Source organism: Capricornis sumatraensis, chromosome 1, assembly GCF_032405125.1.
Source record: "Capricornis sumatraensis isolate serow.1 chromosome 1, serow.2, whole genome shotgun sequence".
Lineage (NCBI taxonomy): Eukaryota > Metazoa > Chordata > Mammalia > Artiodactyla > Bovidae > Capricornis > Capricornis sumatraensis.
This window is the reverse complement of record NC_091069.1, coordinates 113,653,672-113,674,921: the sequence shown is the minus strand read 5'-3', so window position 1 is coordinate 113,674,921 and position 21,250 is coordinate 113,653,672. Positions and strand designations below refer to the sequence as shown.

General features: G+C 41.0%; 1 protein-coding gene across 2 annotated transcripts; it reads left to right on the top strand.

The window, feature by feature from the left end:
- Positions 1–1,705: 1,705 nt before the first annotated feature.
- On the top strand, positions 1,706–18,918 carry N6AMT1 (N-6 adenine-specific DNA methyltransferase 1). Of its 2 annotated transcripts, XM_068981731.1 has the most exons (6): positions 1,706–1,839; positions 4,515–4,601; positions 5,660–5,750; positions 9,681–9,764; positions 17,470–17,611; positions 18,688–18,918. In XM_068981731.1, exons 1-6 carry the CDS (start codon positions 1,706–1,708, stop codon positions 18,792–18,794), a joined length of 645 nt encoding a protein of 214 aa, XP_068837832.1. In that variant the 3' UTR covers positions 18,795–18,918. The 2 variants fall into 2 exon arrangements, with proteins under 2 accessions (XP_068837832.1, XP_068837842.1); XM_068981741.1 differs by lacking the exon at positions 9,681–9,764.
- Positions 18,919–21,250: the final 2,332 nt, after the last annotated feature.

Sequence of the window (21,250 nt, the reverse complement as noted above, 5' to 3'; positions counted from 1 at the left end):
CCCAAAGAGTCCGACATGACTGAGATACTGAACAAAAACTAAATGTATGTGTATACATTACAACACTACTGATCCAGTCTGGGTTGAATCCCAGGAAATTTCTGTAAAAGATCAGAAAAAGCTATGTGTAAGAAAATTAATTACAGTGATATTCATAATAGCGAAAACCTGGAGAAAACTAAATGTTTACCAATTGATATTTATCCATTCCAGATAGAAATTGTTTTATATTTTCAAAGAATAAAAAACTATATGGAAATTAAGAGGAATAAACTAATTAAAATCTTAGTTAATGTTGAGTGGAAGGAAATTTGAAGAAAAATATGTTCAACCTGTTACCAGTTATACAAATATGAAAACACATAAATTAGATGTTGTCTATGAATGCATGAATAAAGCTTAAAAAATGGGTTAGATGAATACTGAATCCATGAAAAGAAGTTATTTTGGGTTGAGGATTACAAAATGGAACTGAAGGTGAGTACAGAAAGAACACCCAATTCACTTGTAACATTTTCATTGTCATATTTTAAAACTATTTTAAGGAAACGTGAGCAAATACTGTTATTTATCAATTCTGGGTGGTGGCTATTCAAGGTTTTTAAAAACATTATCCAAGTACTTTGTATTTTTATTTTTCAAATTTAAAACATTAGATGTCAATGTTTTATTTAGAAAGAAATTTCCAAAAGTTGACTCAAAAAGACTGCAAATACCTGAATAGTTTAAAATCTATAGAAGATTCCCCCAAAACACCAGAGAATACCCTCTGAAAACGGCACCAAGCCCAACTGGTCCTATAGGTAAGTTTTATATACTTCAGAAATAATGTCCTATGGAAACCTAACCCTGATACAAAACAGAACTAGTTCATTAGCACACCAAATTCAGCAGGCATTTTAAAAATACTTTTTAAAATTTATTTATTTACTTGTGACTGCACTAGGTCTTCATTGCAGTGCCTTCGCTTTCTGTGTAGTTGCAAGCAGTGGCTACTTTCTAGCTGTGATGCAAGGGGCTTCTCACTTCCCTGGTTTCTCTTGTTGCAGATCAACGGCTCTAGAGCTCAGGCTCAGCAGTTGTGGTGCTTGGTGGGGAGGGTGGGTTGTAGTCGTCACACATGTGGAATTGTCCCAGAGCAGGGATTCAATACAAGGAAGTCTCAGCAGTGTATTAAATGAAAGAAAAATGCATCCTCTTGTATGAGTGAGGTTTATAAAAAGAGAACATTCATGATACAGCATCAAGAAGGCAATTTTTGTAATATTACTAAAAAATGAAATAAGGGAAAAAATCTTAATCTAAAGGCTCAAGGCTGAACGTTCAACTGATGGAAAGAAAAAAATTCGTTAAATTTGGTAACCTTTCTATTACGGATTTTTTTCAAATCCTTGCAAACTAGAATAGAAGAAAACTTCTAAATATATAGAGAAAACATTCTCCTTAGTTAAAAACAACAAAGGCTGCCTCTGCCCAGCGCTAGTCCATAAACTAAAATAAAATTTAATATTCGAAAGAAGGAAACAAACGTGAAAAGTTGCTGATTATACAAATGTCTAATTAGCAATGGAAAGACACCCGCGGACCAGCCCTGGAGGAGGCTCCTCGCCGGCCCTGGTGCCCCGCCCCCAAGCCCAGGCCCGCGCCCTTGCACGTACGCATGCGCAACTTGGGCGCACGCGCGCCGACCAAAGAGAGGGGAAAGATGGCGGGGCCCAGCTTCCCAACGCCGCTGCACGGACATGTGGGCCGCGGCGCCTTCAGCGACGTGTACGAGCCCGCGGAGGACACTTTTCTGCTGCTGGACGCACTCGAAGCGGCGGCGGCCGAACTCACGGGGTGCGAGGAGGGCGAGGGTCCCCGCGGGAGAGGGCTCGGGAGTCCTGGAGAGGCGGCGGCCCAGGACCGAGGCAAGGACTGTCGCTGCCCTCCCCGCGAGGAGGCGGTGTCGGCCCGCCTGGGGACAGCTGACGCCAGAATACTGTAACTGAGGGTTTTCCCGTGGATACACACAATCAGTGTGGCAGGGAGCTAGCCGCTTTCTTCCCAAGGTGCTGTTTTGGTTTCAGGGGCTCCGTGCTTCCTCACCACTTCAGGATGTATCATTTCCTATCAGCTGTTAATCTGAAGAACCTGAAGGGTAGCGATATTATAACACGTTCAAAAACAAAACGTCCTGAGAACGCTGCCTCGCAATATGACCGTTTTAAGTAAATATCAGTGCCCCGTGGCATTATTGAATCTACGCAGTATATAAAAGCATCCTCCAGCAGTGGAAGGGCACCAAAAAGAAATGAGGTTGTAAAATATTGGAGTAGGGGAGTGTGTTTAAACCCATTGGATAGCATACTCATCTACCCAGCAAAAGCCTGGCCACGTGTGGTTACTGGGCACTTGAAATGTGACTAGCACTGAATTTTTTTTTTAATGAATTTTTAATTGTAAAAAAATTTAAAGTTACATGCAGCTAGCTGCCTATAGAATATACCCTAGCGTATAATAAGTATTAACATTTATTTGTTGAAGGCTCATATAGATTTTAACATTATAAAAAGTGAATACTTACAGTGTCATTTTTTAGATGAAAGCAGTTGGGGTAGTTAGATTTAATTAATTTGGGCTTCCCGGGTACTTCAACTGGTGAAGAATCCACCTGCAGTGCAAGATACCCCCGCTTCGATTCCTGGGTTGGGAAGTTCCCCTGGAGAAGGGATTGGATACACACTGCAGTATTCTTGGGCGTCCCTGGTAGTTCAGATAGTAAAGAATCCCCCTGCAAAGTGGGAGACCTGTACTCCATCCCTAGGTTGGGAAGATTCCCTAGAGGAGGGCATGGCAACCCACTTCAGTATTCTTGCCTGGAGGATTGCCGTGGACAGAGCAGCCTGGTGGGCTACAGTCTGTGGGGTCCCAAACAGTCCACACGACTAAGCACACAGCACACACAGATTTAAAGATCAAAAGTTGAAATGGGTTTTTTTCAGGGTGAAACAAACAGCTGTCGGGCTTAGAAGGTCCAAATTGTATTTGTTTCTCTCTCTTGGTCAGGTTTTTCTGTGTATAAATTGCCCCAACGCTTATTAAACCAGTTTTTCATTGTAAGCATTGGAACTTTTGGATCTACTGGAATACAGAATGGAACAGTACTGTTTTATAACATATCTTTTAAGATTTTAAAGCACAAATTCCCTTGCTGTAAAAGGAACTGTTTTTATTTTAAAGTCTTGGGTATTTCTGGTCATGGAATTCTAATTATTTATTAGGCCATGATAGTTATTTTCAAATAGAAGCCTCCTGGTAAGATTCAGCAGACCTTCCTACAGCACAGTAAAGCCTTGTCAGATGTACAGAGTGGTTCCAGAAGTTAGAAACCCCTCAAGTCTGTTGTTTTTGAATATTTCATTTGGGGAAGTTGGGTGCTAGTGAAGTTGCTCGGTTGTGTCCGACTCTTTGCTACCCCATGGAGTATAGCCCACCAGGCTCCTCTGTCCATGAGATTTTTCAGGCAAGAATACTGGAGTGGATTGCCATTTTCTTCTCTAGGGGATCTTCCCAACCCAAGGATCAAACCCTCATCTCCTTAGGTGCTAGAGTGCCCCTTAAATACCATCAAATCTATTTCTGGAATGGGGATGATTTGTACTTTTACTGTATATACAAGATTATGTTGTTGTTTAGTCACCAAGTCATGTCCAACTCTTCGCAACACCCCTGGACTGTAGCCCGCCAGACTCCTCTGTCCATGGGATTTCCCAGGCAAGAATACTGGAGTGGATTGCCATTTTCTTCTCTAGGAGATCTTCCCAACCCAGGGATCAAACCCTCATCTCCTGCATTGTCAGGTGGGTGCTTTACCACTGGGTCACCAGGGACGCCCATGTACAAGATTATAGGGAAGGATAAGTACAGTAGAATCAAGAATTTATGTATTTAATTGCATTCTTAAGAGTATTATTAATATTCTAAGGTCAGATTACTTGGATGTTTTCCCAATTCACTGTAGAGATGTATAAATACAGGATTTCTCTGCTGCTCTAAATCTATTATTAGTAGAAGGCAGAGGTGCTCTTGTCTTCCCCTGGGATATGCTGATGGATTCATGAGTTACTTCAAAATGAGAGAAACATCTTTTATAAATAAATGTTGTAATAATACCTTTTCATTTTTAGGAAACACCAAACTAGGAGCTCCTTCTGGGAAAAGCTGATGTCTTCCATATTAATATTTCCAACCCTAAATTAACATTCCATTGTTTATGTAATGTTTTGTGAAAATCAAAAACTATTATTTTACAGACTTCGATCACACACCCAAAATTTCAACAGTTTTGAACACTAAATGAGCACTAAGTGATTGTTGGAAATTAGCTTATTTATAAATTTCTTTTATATTTCCATGTATTTTCAGGTGAGGGATGATTCTGGGAAATAGACATTAAAAGTAGCATGAGTTATTTTCCATGATGTGTATTTTAATACCACTGTGCTAATATTTATTTTATTTTGTTTTTTTAGAGTGGAAATATGCCTCGAGGTTGGCTCAGGGTCTGGAGTGGTATCTGCATTCCTAGCCTCTGTGATTGGGCCTCAAGCTTTGTATATGTAAGTGTAAGTATACACATTCATCCACACCTTGGTCTAAGAGATTCACTGTGACTATGACTGCTTGAATGAAACCATTTTTGTAGGTGGATAATATGTATCTGATAGTGTCTATTTTAAGTGTACTCTGAGAGTCCCTTGGACTGCAAGGAGATCCAACCAGTCCATTCTAAAGGAGATCAGTCCTGGGATTTCTTTGGAAGGAATGATGCTAAAGCTGAAACTCCAGTACTTTGGCCACCTCATGCGAAGAGTTGACTCATTGGGAAAGACTCTGATGCTGGGAGGGATTGGGGGCAGGAGGAGAAGGGGACGACCGAGGATGAGATGGCTGGATGATATCACCGACTCGATGGACATGAGTTTGAGTGAACTCCAGGAGTTGGTGATGGACAGGGAGGCCTGGGGTGCTGAGATTCATGGGGTCGCAAAGAGTCAGACACGACTGAGCGACTGAACTGAACTGAGGACTCTGATTACAAATTATGCCTCCCTAAAAGTGACAAATGCATGTTCAAAATTGTCCCATTATGCTGCATAATTATAGACGCCACATAATAATTTTAAGGCATCTGTAAATTTGAATCATTTTTAGATAATTTATCAGAAAAAAATTGGAACATAATAAAATTTCTTTTTAGAAGATTTGAGAATATAGAAAATATAAACAAGAAAATAAAAATCACCCATAAATTTTACCACACGTGGCCCAAACTGTTTCATTTCTTTCTTTACTTCCTGTGTTTTTCATTTAATACTGTATGATGAGCATTTTCCTTTTAAATTTCATTTTTGGTAGCTGCATTGTATTTCTCCATTAGATTCATAATTTAATAAATTCCTTCAGATATATTTGCATGTAGCTATATCCTACTCTTGGACTTTACATCAATATAACAATTTTTTTCATTAGTATGACAAATCTGAATTGTTTTTCTATTCACCATTATTAAAGTATTTCAGTTTTTTTCTAAATCTACTTTATATAAAAGGAGTGGGACATTCTTTGAATTTTTATCCATAGACATAGGGTATAGTTTTTTCTTTTCTGTTTATAGGTGCACCGATGTCAACCCTGAGGCAGCAGTGTGTACCCTGGAGACTGCACGCTGTAACAGAGTCCACATTCAACCAATAATTACAGATTTGGTAAGCTGTTACTCTTTGCCCAGCAGTGTAATAATTAATTTTCTTTTCAGTTAAGTTAAGGTCAAGATGATTTACATCAAAGAAACTTGAGTGGTTAATTAATTAACTTTTAACCCAGTTAAAAGTACAGTGCAGTTCATTCAGTCATGTCCGACTCTTTTAACCCACTAGACAAAGTAAATTCTTAACTGATCAGTTCAGTTCAGTTCCGTCGCTCAGTCGTGTTCTACTCTTTGCGATCCCATGAACTGTAGCACGCCAGGCCTCCCTGTCCATCACCAACTCCCAGAGTTTACTCAAACTCATGTCCATTGAATCGATGATGCCATCCAACCATCTCATTCTCTGTTGTCCCCTTCTCCTCCTGCCTTCAATCTTTCCCAGTATCAGGGTCTTTTCCAATGAGTCAGCTCTTCACATCAGGTGGCCAAAATATTGGAGTTTCAATTTCAACATCAGTCCTTCCAATGAATATTCACGATTGATTTCCCTTAGGATGGACTGGTTGGATCTCCCTGCAGTCCAAGGGACTCTCAAGCATCTTCTCCAACAACACAGTTCAAAAGCATCAATTCTTTGGCACTCAGCTTTCTTTATAGTCCAACTCTCACATCCATACTTGACTACTGGAAAAACCATAGCCTTGACTAGATGGACCTTTGTTGGCAAAGTAATGTCTCTGCTTTTTAATATGCTGTCTAGGTTGGTCATAACTTTCCTTCCAAGGAGTAAGCGTCTTTTTATTTCATGGCTGCACTCACCATCTGCAGTGATTTTGGAGCCCAAAAGTGATTTGGGGCTGTTAAGCTAATACAATCTACCTTTTCCACACTCCAAAGGAAACTTCTGCTGGCTTGTACAGATCAGGTATCATTCAGTCAGGAGTGAAGAGAATCCATCAAACCAGCTTTAATAAAAAGAGTGGATGGCTTCAGGCACGGCTAGCTTCAGGAACTCAAATGATGTTACAGGCATCTTTTTCTTAGCTCTAAACTTCTTTCTAGTAGCTCTGTTCCTCCGCAGTCTTTGGCTGCATAGTAGCAAGATGCTTACATCTCCGTATCTTATTTCTCAGCAACCCTATAGGGAAAGAAACACTTTCTATTTTCAGTTACTATAGCAGAAACCCCAGACTGAGTACCATTTGTATCAACTTCTGTCATATGCCCATCTCTCAGTCTGTTACTGTGATCCAGGGGGATTAGATACGCACGAGATTGACTTGAGCCTGAGTGGTAGTCCCACTCCCACAGCTGGGTTGAAATAAACCCTTACCCGTACCACTCCTGTTGAGGAGTGGAGGTAGAGTTTCCTCAACGAAAGTCAAGGAGACATCATCAGAAGAAGGCAGAACAGGTCCAAGGCTGGTAAAAACAACAGATGGCAACTCCAGAACCATTATTTTAAGTTACACATCATATATTTCTCAATTCCAGATTTTAGAATATTTTCAATTAAATGAGTAAGATTTGGATAATTTTGAACCTTTTTTTACTTATAAATATTAATGACTTTTTATAAGCAAAAATCATGATAGTATGTACAAGGTGGGCCTAAGACATATAAAACACTTTCATGTTGTTTGGCCTGTGTTACTCTTAGACTGATAAAGTTTTGAGGTTTTTCTCTTTTTTTAAACTCACAAATGATTTAAGGAATCAAGCCAAAGATCTAAGAAATTTTGTATCACTAGAAGTCGTTAGTGCTATTATTAAAAATTAGATTATCAAGAAAGGTACTCGGTTGATTTACATGAAATCAGTATGGTAATTTTGCTCTTGAAATTTTTAATATGTCCATGAAGTGAAGTCGCTCAGTCGTGTCCGACTCTTTGCGAACCCCATGGACCGTAGCGTACCAGGCTCCTCTGTCCATGGGATTTTCCAGGCAATAGTCCTGGAGTGGATTGCCATTTCCTTCTCCAGGGGATCTTCCCAGCCCAGGGATCAAACTTGGGTCTCCCGCATTGTAGACAGACGCTTTACTGTCTGAGCCACCAGGGAAGTCCTAATATGTCCCTAATTAGTATTATATGTTTTTTTTGGTATAACAATAAAACTTTAGAGATAGAAGACATAAGTCGCTAAACTAATACAGTGATAAATCCAGAGTTTATGCCCAGATTGTCTGAATCAAAACCTAGAGGTCTCACAGCTTTTTAAAGGTGGAAGTCAGTTCTAAAGCTGTCAAATCCATTTTGTCAATAGTGAAAGTTGACCATAATACTCAGTGCTGACTTGTGGCAAAGAAAATAGAAAGAGGTAGGTATGAAGTGAAGTGAAACTTGCTCAGTCATGTCCAACTCTTTGTGACCCTATGGACTATACAGTCCATGGAATTCTCTAGGCCAGAATACTGAAGTGCGTAGCCATTCTCTTCTCCAGGGGATCTTACCAAGCCAGGGGTTGAACCTAGGTCTCCCGCTTTGTAGGCAGATTCTTTACCAGCTGAGCCACAAGGGAAGATCACTTTGCCAAACTTTATATTTATTTGTATTCAGAACACTAGATATGAGGCTTCCCTGGTAGCTCAGATGGTAAAGCGTCTGCCTGCAGTGCAGGAGACCTGGGTTTGATCCCTGGGTCAGGAAGATCCTCTGGAGAAGGAAATGGCAACCCACTCCAGTACTCTTGCCTTCTTGTATTCAGAACACTATAGATTATCACAACTATCAAAAACCATTATTTTGGATAATTGAGTTTGTTTACAAAGTTTGTATTTCCTTTTTAGCTTTAGAAGGAAGTCTTTTTCAAATGTGTCTTATGCACTTCCTTACATTCTTAAACTGAACATAATTTTACCTTTTAGTGATTCAAGGCCATTAATATGAATATTAGTCATCATTCTGTACTATATGTGATGATGACAAGGCTTATTAGATTCTAAGTTTTTATTTTCTGCAGTGATTCTGAGTTTTTATTTTCTCTCCTCTTTGTCTTTTCACTTGCTTTATGTTGTCATATTTTAGTGCTCCCCATGGATAGCACTTCCTCTCTCTTTTCATATGCTTTGTGCTAGAAATGCATGGATGTGTGCCAAGTCAATTCAGTTGTGTCCAACCCTGCGACCCTGTGGACTGTAGCCTGCCAGGCTCCTCTGTCCATGGGATTCTCCAGACAAGAATACTGGAATGGGTTGCCATGCCCTCCTCCCAGGGGTCTTCCTGACCCAATGATTGAACCCATGTCTCCTACATTGCAGGCAGATTCTTTTACTGCTGAGCCACCAGGGAAGCCCTTGTGCTAGAATATCAAGCAATTGATTTAGTTAGATTTGTATTTAAACTGAGAGTTTAACAGTTCTGAACAATTCTATAGAAAGTTGTATCAGTTCAGAGATTTACAAGATGCCAAACAACTTGTGTTTTTAGTGTCTCTTCCCACTATTTTTAGTTCTTTTTTTCTTTGATATGTAATTGTTTCAGCCAGTACATTTACAAGTTACTAAAGAAGTAGAAAGAAAAGTACAGCCCCATCATCTGGTACTTTTGTCATGAATATATGTTTTCTGTCATCTTATAAAACATTTCCGTTAGTTGTAGAAAATAAGTATTTAAGTTAGCAGCTATAAATTTAACGTTGTGTACAAATCTATGTAAAATATATGAGAGCTTGCCTCCTTCTTATTTTATCTTCTAAAAGTGAGCCCAGAGTGTAGCTATTGAAGCTATTGAAGAGCAGAGTGTTCATTCTGATAAATAGCTTATTTTCCTTGTTTATAGGTGGAAACATGTTTTTTTTTAATCTGAATCAAAATACAAAAATATTTATCTCCATTTCTGTCTTAAATATGGGCTCTAACACACTTTTGTCTAAAAACGTGGGAGAATATATTTAAAGATTGATTGATTGATCCATCTATCCAACCATCTACTTATTTATTTATTTCTGGGTGCAGCTTAAAATTCTGACTCTCTTGAACATTTTTTAGGTCAAAGGCTTGCTACCAAGATTGAAGGAAAGTGTTGATCTTCTTGTGTTTAATCCTCCTTATGTTGCGACTCCACCTGAAGAGGTAAGACGTACGGCAAAATTTAATTACTAATATTTTCAGCTGTTTTCTATCTCAGATCAAATGTACTTCATCAAATGACATCAGTCAGCTGCTAATAACAGACTGCTCTGATTTTACTCATGGGTGAAAGTGAAAGTCGCTCAGTCATGTCCAACTCTTTGTGACTACATGGACTATAAAGCCCATGGAATTCTCTAGGCCAGAATACTGGAGTGGGTAGCCATTCCCTTCTCCAGGGGATCTTCCCAACCCAGGGATCGAACTGAGGTCTCCTGCACTGCAGGTGGATTCTTTACCACCTGAGCCACAAGGGAAGCCTAAGAATAGTGGAGTGGATACCCTATCCCTTCTCCAGCAGATCTTCCCAACCCAGGAATCGAACTGGGATCTCCTGCATTGCACGTGGATTCTTTACCAACTGAGCTATCAGGGAAGCCTGATTTTACTCATAATTGTCTATTATTGAATACTGTTGGTAGACATAGGAAAGGAGCCTGAAATTAATGGAAATTCAAACTGTGATCCATATCTAGTCTTTAAAATCCCATGCATATCAGGCCATGGTATTTAAATCGTATGTGTGTGTGTACCTTTATCATGAATAACAAATCTGCAAAACAAAATATTTTACTCAGCCTTAAATTTGCATAGGAATTATCTCTGAAAGGCTCAGGTTTCCTCCTTTCACAGGAATTTGGAAGTGGGGGAAGAGGAGAAACAATTCTCACTTCAGGTAGGAAAAGATACAACCTTGAAATACATAATTATAAAGTTTTCAGTCATGAAGAGGAAAACCATGTTAGAAGTGTTAGGTACTCAGTCATGTCTGACTCTTTGTGACCCTATGGACTGTAGCCCGCCAGGAGGCTCTGTCCATGAAATTTCCCAGGCAAGAATACTGGATTGGGTTGCCATTTTCTGCTCCAGGGGATCTTCCTGATCCAGGGATCAAACCCCCATCTCCTGTGCTTCTTGCATTGCAAGTAGATTCTTTACCTTCTGTGCCACCAAGGAAGCCAACCATATTAACCACTTCCCAATTTAAAGAAAGAATGGACAAAGCAGACAGAAGTCTAATAATGGACTAAGGCTTTCCTTTGAATTATTATACCTATTTTATTCTTTGATTATCAGCAAGGTGGATAAATCTTGCATTCATCTCCACTGAGAAGGGAGAGGTCTGCATTGCTGCTGCCGCTCGTAGTGAGAAGCTGTTTCTCCCTTGACATCAGTTCAGTTCAGTTCAGTTGCTCAGTCGTGTCCGACTCTTTGCGACCCCATGAGTCACAGCACGCCAGGCCTCCCTGTCCATCACCAACTCCCAGAGGTCACTCAGACTTGTGTCCATCGAGTCAGTGATACCATCCAGCCATCTCATCCTCCGTCGTCCCCTTCTCCTCCGGCCCCCAATCCCTCCCAGCATCAGAGTCTTTTTCCAGTAAGTCAACACTTCGCATGAGGTAGCCAAAGTACTGGAGTTTCAGCTTTAGCATCATTCCTTCCAAAGAAATCCCAGGGCTGATCTCCTTTAGAATGGACTGGTTGGATCTCCTTGCAGTCCAAGGTACTCTCAAGAGTCTTCTCCAACACCACAGTTCAAAAGCATCAATTCTTCAGCGCTCTGCCTTCTATAGTCCAACTCTCACATCTACACATGACCACAGGAAAAACCATAGCCTTGACTAGATGGACCTTAGTCACCAAAGTAATGTCTCTGCTTTTGAATATACTATCTATGTTGGGCATAACTTTTCTTCCAAGGAGTAAGCGTCTTATAATTTCATGCCTGCAGTCACCATCTGCAGTGATTTTGGAGCCCAAAAAATAAAGTCTGACACTGTTTCCACTGTTTCCCCATCTATTTCCCATGAAGTGATGGGACCAGATGCCATGATCTTTGTTTTCTGAATGTTGAGCTTTAAGCCAACCTTTTCACTCTCCTCTTTCACTTTCATCAAGAGGTTTTTTAGTTCCTCTTCACTTTCTGCCATAATAGTGGTGTCATCTGCATATCTGAGGTTATTGATATTTCTCCCGGCAATCTTGATTCCAGCTTGTGTTTCTTCCAATCCAGCGTTTCTCATGATGTACTCGGCATAGAAGTTAAATAAGCAGGGTGACAATATACAGCCTTGACGTACTCCTTTTCCTATTTGGAACCAGTCTGTTGTTCCATGTCCAGTTCTAACTGTTGTTCCTGACCTGCATACAGATTTCTCAAGAGGCAGGTCAGGTGGTCTGGTATTCCCATCTCTTTCAGAATGTTCCACAGTTTATTGTGATCCACACAGTCAAAGGCTTTGCCATAGTCAATAAAGCAGAAATAGATATTTCTCTGGAACTCTCTTGCTTTTTCCATGATCCAGCAGATGTTGGCAATTTGATCTCTGGTTCCTCTGCCTTTTCTAAAACCAGCTTGAACATCAGGAAGTTCACAGTTCACGTATTGCTGAAGTCTGGCTTGGAGAATTTTGAGCATTGCTTTACTAGCATGTGAGATGAGTGCAATTGTGCGGTAGTTTGAGCATTCTTTGGCATTGCCTTTCTTTGGAATTGGAATGAAAACTGACCTTTTCCAGTCCTGTGGCCACTGCTGAGTTTTCCAAATTTGCTGGCATTTTGAGTGCAGCACTTTCACAGCATCATCTTTCAGGATTTGAAATAGCTCAACTGGAATCCATCACCTCCACTAGCTTTGTTCATAGTGATGCTTTCTGAGGCCCACTTGACTTCACATTCCAGGATGTCTGGCTGTAGATCAGTGATCACACCATCGTGATTATCCGGGTCGTGAAGGTCTTTTTTGTACAGTTCTGTGTATTCTTGCCACCTCTTCTTAATATCTTCTGCTTCTGTTAGGTCCAGACCATTTCTGTCCTTTATCGAGCCCATCTTTGCATGAAATGTTCCTTTGGTATCTCTAATTTTCTTGAAGAGATCTCTAGTCTTTCCCATTCTGTTGTTTGCCTCTATTTCTTTGCATTGATCGCTGAAGAAGGCTTTCTTATCTCTTCTTGCTATTCTTTGGAACTCTGCATTCAGATGCTTATATCTTTCCTTTTCTGCTTTACTTTTCGCCTCTCTTCTTTTCACAGCTATTTGTAAGACCTCCCCAGACAGCCATATTGCTTTTTTGCATTTCTTTTCCATGGGGATGGTCTTCATCCCTGTCTCCTGTACAATGTCACGAACTTCATTCCATAGTTCATCAGGCACTCTATCTATCAGATCTAGGCCCTTAAATCTATTTCTCACGTCCACTGTATAATCATAAGGGATTTGATTTAGGTCATACCTGAATGGTCTAGCGGTTTTCCCTACTTTCTTCAGTTTGAGTCTGAATTTGGCAATAAGGAGTTCATGATCTGAGCCACAGTCAGCTCCTGGTCTTGTTTTTGTTGATTGTATAGAGCTTCTCCATCTTTGGCTGCAAAGAATATAATCAGTCTGATTTCGGTGTTGATCATCTGGTGATGTCCATGTGTAGAGTCTTCTCTTGTGTTGTTGGAAGAGGGTGTTTGCTATGACCAGTGCATTTTCTTGGCAAAACTCTATTAGTCTTTGCCCTGCTTCATTCCACATTCCAAGGCCAAATTTGCCTGTTACTCCAGGTGTTTCTTGACTTCCTACTTTTGCACTCTAGTCCCCTATAATGAAAAGGACATCTTTTTTAGTTGTTAGTCTAAAAGGTCTTATAGGTCTTCATAGAACCGTTCAACTTCAGCTTCTTCAGCGTTACTGGTTGGGGCATAGAATGGATAACTGTGATATTGAATGGTTTGCCTTGGAGACGAACAGAGATCATTCTGTGGTTTTTGAGATTGCATCCAAGTACTGCATTTTGGACTCTCTTGTTGATCATGATGGCTACTCCATTTCTTCTGAGGGATTCCTGCCCGCAGTAGTAGATATAATGGTCATCTGAGTTAAATTCACCCATTCCAGTCCATTTTAGTTCGCTGATTCCTAGAATGTCAATGTTCACTCTTGCCATCTCTTGTTTGACCACTTCCAATTTGCCTTGATTCATGGACCTGACATTCCAGGTTCCTATGCAATATTGCTCTTTACAGCATCAGACCTTGCTTCTATCACCAGTCACATCCACAGCTGGGTATTGTTTTTGCTTTGGCTCCGTCCCTTCATTCTTTCTGGAGTTATTTCTCCACTGATCTCCAGTAGCATATTGGGCACCTACTGACCTGGGGAGTTCCTCCTTCAGTATCCTATCATTTTGCCTTTTCATACTGTTCTTGGGGTTCTCAAGGCAAGAATACTGAAGTGGTTTGCCATTCCCTTCTCCAGTGGACCACATTCTGTCAGACCTCTCCACCATGACCCGCCCATCTTGCATTGCCCCGCAGGCATGGCTTGGTTTCATTGAGTTAGACAAGGTTGTGGTCCTAGTGTGATTAGATTGACTAGTTTTCTCTATGGTTTCGGTGTGTCTGCCCTCTGATGCCCTCTTGCAACACCTACCATCTTACTTGGGTTTCTCTTACTTTGGGCTTGGGGTATCTCTTCACCGCTGCTCCAGCAAAGCACAGCTGCTGCTCCTTACCTTGGACGAGGGGTATCTCTTCACCACCGCCCTTCCTGACCTTCAACGTGGGAGGCTCCTCTAGGCCCTCCTGCGCCCGGGCAGCCACCTCAGGTTGCTCCTCCCGGCCGCCGCCTCTGGCCTCGGGCAAGGGTGGCTCCTCCCAGCTGCCGCCCCTGGCCTCAGGCGCCGGATGGCTGCTCAGGGCCACCGCCTCTGGCCTCGGGCGTGAGGTGGTGTCTCCCGGCCTCCCCTGGCCTCGGATGCGGGGTAGCTCCTCTTGGCTGCCACCCCCGACCTCAGACGTGGGGTCTCTCCTCCCGGCCGCCCTGGACTTGGACACGGAGTGGCTCCACTCGGCCGCCGCCCCTGACCTCGGACGTGGGGGTGTCTCCTTCCAGCCGCCACTGACCTCGGACTTGGGTAGCTCCTGTCTGCCGATCCTGCGCCGTCGCAGCCTGGCACTCTCGGCAGCTGCCCCTGACCTCGGACGTGGGGTAACTCCTCTCGCCCGCGCTTAGTGCGCCGTGTCGCCGCCGCCCGGATGAAATCATTTTTGAGAAGGAAAGTCATTGTCATAAGATGAGCAGCAGTTGAGGGAAATGCAGCTAAATAAAATACATGCAGCTCAGGAAAGCACTATGGAAATAAATATCAAGAGTAACAAAAATGGTTTAGTCTAGTAATCTCAGTCTTTGAGATGTAATTTAGGAAAATCATTAACAATAGAATAAAAATTTACAAAAATATGTTTATTGCACCTTTATGTGTGTCTAATGTGTCGTCACTCAGTCGTGTCCACTCTTTGTGACCCCATGGGCTGTAGCCTACGCGGCTCCTTCTCCAGGGGATCTTCCCGACACAGGGATCGAACCGGGGGTCTCCTGCATTGCAGGCAGACACTTTACCCTCTAAGCCATGTATATGATGGCAAATAATATGAACCTCAGTATGTAACAGAAAAGAAACAAGTAAATCATGGTTTATCAGGCCCACAAGCTACTGGGAAGCCTAGTGAATGAAGAGGAGATTCTGGGAACATGCTGGCACGATTGGGCTTCCTTTCTGCCATATTCCTACTACTAAGCTATGCGTGTAATTATACAGATAATTGAGTGTGGGCAATGTCTTGGACTTTGTCACTTTTCCAACAGAGAAAGCTAGTGTCATCCGTTAGCAGAGCAGTTGGCAGGGTTAAAAGGCAGTGTAACAAAGATTTCCTCAAGCTTAAAAACATGTTTTACAATGTGAAACATTAGGAAACGAATTGAGAGACTGTAGTCTCTATCATGACCTGAACCAGTGGTCTGGAAACCAGATAAACTATTTTGGTTTATGAAGCTAAAAAGAATGAAATCATGAAGGTAAAAGTTGGGAAACTTAGAGGTTAGATCCAGGAGATGTAACATACAAATACCAGGAGTTTGCACATATAAAAATTGTGTCTATACTTACTGTTCCATCCCTAAACGTGAGGTTAGATATTGTGGTTTGAACCTGTGACCTGTCAAGGATTAGGAGCAGGCAGTCAGCAGGCCACCAAAGGTGACCCTCCTCCCGAAGATAAGAACTCCCCTCTGTGGCCTGTGAGATTGTGGTTGGTGCCAGGCCATCCTCCTGAAGGGCTGTCTCTAGTGCAAGCAGACAGAGCTGGCTGAGCATCCCCGGAAGGCAGGTAGACAGGGTCCAGCACCGAGGGCTCCTAGTCCATGCTAAACAGGCCATCACCATGCATGCTTTCCACAGAGCAATGTACCCTGTGAAACATTCAGAGAGTGGGCTCCTCTGAAAAAAGGGAGGAAGCCAAGGAGGAGGAAGACATGAGCCCCAGAAAAAGGGAGTGCTAGGAATGCTAGGAAAGGAAGTCTCCAGGAGGAAGGTCTTGATTAAAACAGAGGAACTGATAAAGTCCTTTCTGTGATTAACTTTGTGGGAAAGTATATGGAGAAGCTTATGACACTATGAGAATAATTGAAATACAAAAAAATTAAGCAAATGGACATGCTGAATGCCCAGCAATAGCTAAATAAGAGATGATACTTTTACACCATAAAATATTATGTAGCCATTAAAAAGGAAATGGAACTATACCTGATCACAGGAAGAGATTTCTATAGGGTCTTGTTGAGTGAGAAAAGTAAAATACAAGTAAGAATGTGGATACAATCCTATCTTTGTAGAACATGGACAAAAAAGAAAACCGTGTGTATATGTGTGTGTGTATAGAAGATGGGAGGGGAGCAGATGAACAAAACAGTAAACGGGGAAAAGTACAGTTGTTTTTCTTAAGGTGTATGAACACACTTCTTTTAATTAGACATGAACATCATTATAGGTATAAAGAAATTACTTTTATGCCTTGACAAATGAATAAAAGTAGAGTGTACAGCTGTACATAGATAATTTAAACTGAAATATGGACAAAAACCATTAAAGGGATTAGGAAGAAAATAATTATATTAGAGTTTAAGTAGTTTTTGAGTGACTTATTCAATATATTTCTTAGTTTTAGAAACAATATACAGTGGTAAGGCTCTAAAGATTTTTAATTCTATATAAACTCTCAAGGTTTTGTTTCTATAATAAGATTGTTATAGGAAAAAGTGCTTCTTTATACCTTTATATAATAAATGGGTTCCTAAGAAAGGGCTGTGATACTCTGAGTATCTAAGAGAGCTGGCTGCTCTGGGAAGTTGTCAAATTTTGTTGCTGTGAAGTAGATCTCTTATAATACAAGTTCTCCCGTCTAGTTTCTTTCTGATTGTTCTGTTTTAAATAGAAGAATTTAAACATGTTGATGGTAACAGCTATTACTAACCCACATTATTATGTGCAGGGCACTGTTCTCAAACTTTAAATATACTTCCTCATTTGTTCCTAATGGATAAAAAGATTTTTTTTTTTGATCATTTTCCTAACTGTACAGATAAAAGTGTTACTTTCCTAATGTTGCAGATGAGAAAGGAAACTAGTTCATCAAGATTAGAGACTTATATACAAGGTTACACATGCTAGGAAACAGTGGGGCCCAGATTCAGCTTTACCGCCACCTCCTCATCAGCTGTCAAATACACAATACATACCTGTTTGGTCATCGTAGCTTGTCAAAAAGATTCCATTTTTTGTGTGTGTGTAACTTAGAACAGTCTTTCTAATTTGGTACAGGTTGGGAGTCACGGGATACAGGCGGCTTGGGCTGGTGGCAGAAACGGTCGTGAAGTCATAGACAGATTCTTACCGCTGGCTCCAGATCTCCTTTCACCAAGAGGATTGTTCTATTTAGTCACCATTAAAGAAAACAATCCAGGTAATACAGACCATTTTATCTTTTAACCATTTCCTTAGCTGAAATCAAGGTTACTTGTGTTAAAGACTGTAATTAAGTAACCCAGAATGTTAATGAATGTAGTGCTGACAACTGCTAATACAGACTAGCATTCATGTTGAAAGAGGAGATTTTTAAGAGGTAGATTTTTCTGATTTGAAAGAGTATTGTGTTTTTGAGGGGTTTTCCCCTAGTTTATAAACCAGTACTCAAATACAGAGTCTGTAGTTTCTTCTTCTAACACCTGACCTTCAGTGCTGTGGGTTTTCTGTTTTCTAGTCTTTTATGTCATCGGCAGTTCTGCTGTATGTTCTTTAGTTCATCTGAAGTTTTATCGTGAAAGCTGTCTCCTGATACCGATTTTTATATCCTGGCTTTCAGATTAGTTGGTAACTAAATTGACTGTAATCTTTCTTCTCTTTTCTGTACGTCTCAGGTTTGATTTTTATGTGGCATGTTATATTCTTAGTCCCTCAGATCACATCATAATTACCAGTGTTGTTGGTTTTAGAGTGGGGGAAGTGGGTTGTGTGTGTGGTTTTTTTGGGGGCAGTAACTCCAGTTTCCTGGTTTTATCTTTGTAGTGTTATATATTAACAAAGGGAAGGTTTTACTTTTTTCAATACTCCTGAAAAAAATAAGCTATTTTGTTTACTGCCACTTTTCGACATCACTGTATGATTTGCCCATACCCTTGTTGGCGTTTTTCATCCAGAAGGAGGAATGTAGGGCAGATATTAGAGTCAGGCAACTCAAAAATGAATCATTTATTGTAATAGCAAGTATAACTCCTGTTTCTGTTGAGTCCAGAGCAGGCTACCACTGCAGCACAGTCATTCACTCTTGATTAGAGTTCTCAGCAACACCCTGAAAATACAGATTGCGCTCATCTATCTGAAGTCCAAGTTCACTTTAATAGAAATTGCATGGTGTTCACTGTTTTCTCAGATGAGTGGAATTTGTAAAAAGTCCGTTTATCATCTTACTAAACTGTCTAGTGATCGTACATACTTCACCAAATGATTGAATTGGATTTTATCTTTTAATTTTCATTTTAGAAGAAATTTTGAAAATAATGAAGACAAAAGGTCTACGAGGGACCACTGCCCTTTCCAGGCAAGCAGGCCAAGAAATGCTTTCAGTCCTCAAGTTCACCAAGTCCTAATCTACAGTGTGTGCTACTTAAAGCCGAATGCTTTTGGCGTATTTTGAAACTGAAAGGTCTTTCTTTGTTAACAAGTAAAATTGTCAGAAATTTGTTATCTAGAAAAAGGCAGGCGAGTACAGCATTTCCTTTTACCCAGCAGTCAGGCCTACAGGAATATTTGCACAGATGCAAGTAAATATATATATATATATATATTGAATTTCACATATTTATATGTATTATATGTGGAGAATATATAATGAAAAAATTACACTTAATTATATGTGAAAAGGATGTTCATTTCAGCATTACTTGTAACGGCAGAACAATGAAGTGAACTGTCCATCAGCAAAGGGATTGGTAAAATAAAGTGCAGTATATTCATGTTACTAAACATCTCCAGCCATTAAACACGAGTCATGTCTGTATATACTGAACCAGAAGGGGTTCGTTATGTACTACTGATCAATGAAAAAAAAGCAAGTTGTAAAATAATGTTCTATATGTACATTTTTTAAAAACTAACCAAGAAGGTTTGTGTGTATGTGTATATAAGAAATTCTCAAAAGGTACATGCTGCTGCTGCTGCTGCTAAGTTGCCTCAGTCATGTCCGACTCTTTGCAACCCCATGGACTGTAGCCCACCAGGCTCCTCCGTCCATGGGATTCTCCAGGCAAGAATACTGGAGTGGGTTGCCATTTCCTTCTCCAAAGCAGAACAGATGGGAATAGAGGAACCTTCATTCTTTTGTGTTGGCATTTGTACAGTGATAATCTATTCTGTAAGGAAACAGTTTTTTATATAAAAGTTTTTCAAGTTTACATGCTTATTGTCTCCATTCTCTTCTATTATTTAGCGTGGCTTCTGCTTCCATTCTTCTCTCTGGTCACATTTCTCTCACTTTTTATCCTTTATCATATATTTCTATTTTCTTCTTATATATTGCAAACTGCTCTTATTTTTTTTCTTAGATAAGGGAGAGTTGTATGTAAATAAACTCAACACTCAGATTAATCACATAATGTAAGAGCCTAGGGACTTCCTTGGTGGACCAGTGGTTTAGAATCTGCCTTCCAGCACAGAGGACGCAGGTTCGATCTCTGGTCAAGGAGTTAAGGTCCCACATGTCATGGGGAACTAAGCCCATGCACTGCAGCAAAAGAAGCCTGCACACCACAACTTGAGAATCCCATGCGCCGCAAGAAGCTGCCAGTGTGCCTGCCACAGCAGCAGAAGCCCAAGAAATGCGCCAGAGCCCCAGTGCAGCCAACATGTAAGTAATCAATAGTAAAAAGTTTTTTTTGTTTTTTTTCTCTTTAAAGAGGCCAGGTTAAAGCGTCTGCCTGCAATGCGGGAGACCTGGGTTCGATCCCTGGGTCAGGAAGATCCCCTGGAGAAGGAAATGGCAACCCACTCCAGTATTCTTGCCTGGAGAATCCCATGGACAGAGGAGCCTGGTGGGCTATAGTCGGTGGAGTCACAAAGAGTCGGACACGACTGAGTGACTTGACATGTATCTTTCAAGAAATGTCAAATTACCTTAACTAAGTTTAGGAACCTCTTCTGTAATTCCCTCCCCAACCCCCATTTAAAATATGCAGTTGACCCTTGAATAACATGGGTTTGAACTGTACAGGTCCACTTACTTGTGCACAGATTTGTTTCAATAAAGGCACTGCAGTACTTCACAATCCATGGTTGGTTGAATCCGTGGAGACCATGGAGGGTCTGGCTATAAAGTTACATGTGGATTTTTGATGTGCAGAGGGGATCAGTGCCCTAACCTCTGTGTTGTTCAAGGGTCAACTGTATTTATGAAAGTCAGTTAGCAGGACTGTAGGACCAGAGTGAGAGGAATCTAGAATTTATTTTTAGTTTGGTTACATTCAGAATCACCTGAGGAAGTTTCAGTTCAGTTCAGTCGCTCAGTCGTGTCCGACTCTTTGCGACTCCATGAACCACAGCACGCCAGGCCTCCCTGTCCATCACCAACTCCTGGAGTTTACCCAAATCCATGTCCATTGAGTCGGTGATGCCATCCAACCATCTCATCCTCTGTTGTCCCCTTCTCCTCCCACCCTTAATCTTTCCCCGCATCAGGGTCTTTTCCAGTGAGTCAGCTCTTTGCATCAGGTGGCCAAAGTATTGGAGTTTTAGTTTCAACATCATTCCTTCCAATGAACACCCAGGACTGATCTGCTTTAGGATGGACTGGTTGGATCTCCTTGCAGTCCAAGGGACTCTCAAGAGTCTTCTCCAACACCACAGTTCAAAAGCATCCATTCTTCGGCGCTCAGCCTTCTTCACAGTACAACTCTCACATCCATACATGACTACTGAAAAAACCATAGCCTTGACTAGATGGACCTTTGTTGACAAAGTAATGTCTCTGCTTTTTAATATGCTGTCTAGGTTGGTCATATCTTTCTTTCCAAAGAGTAAGCGTCTTATTTCATGGCTGCAATCACCATTT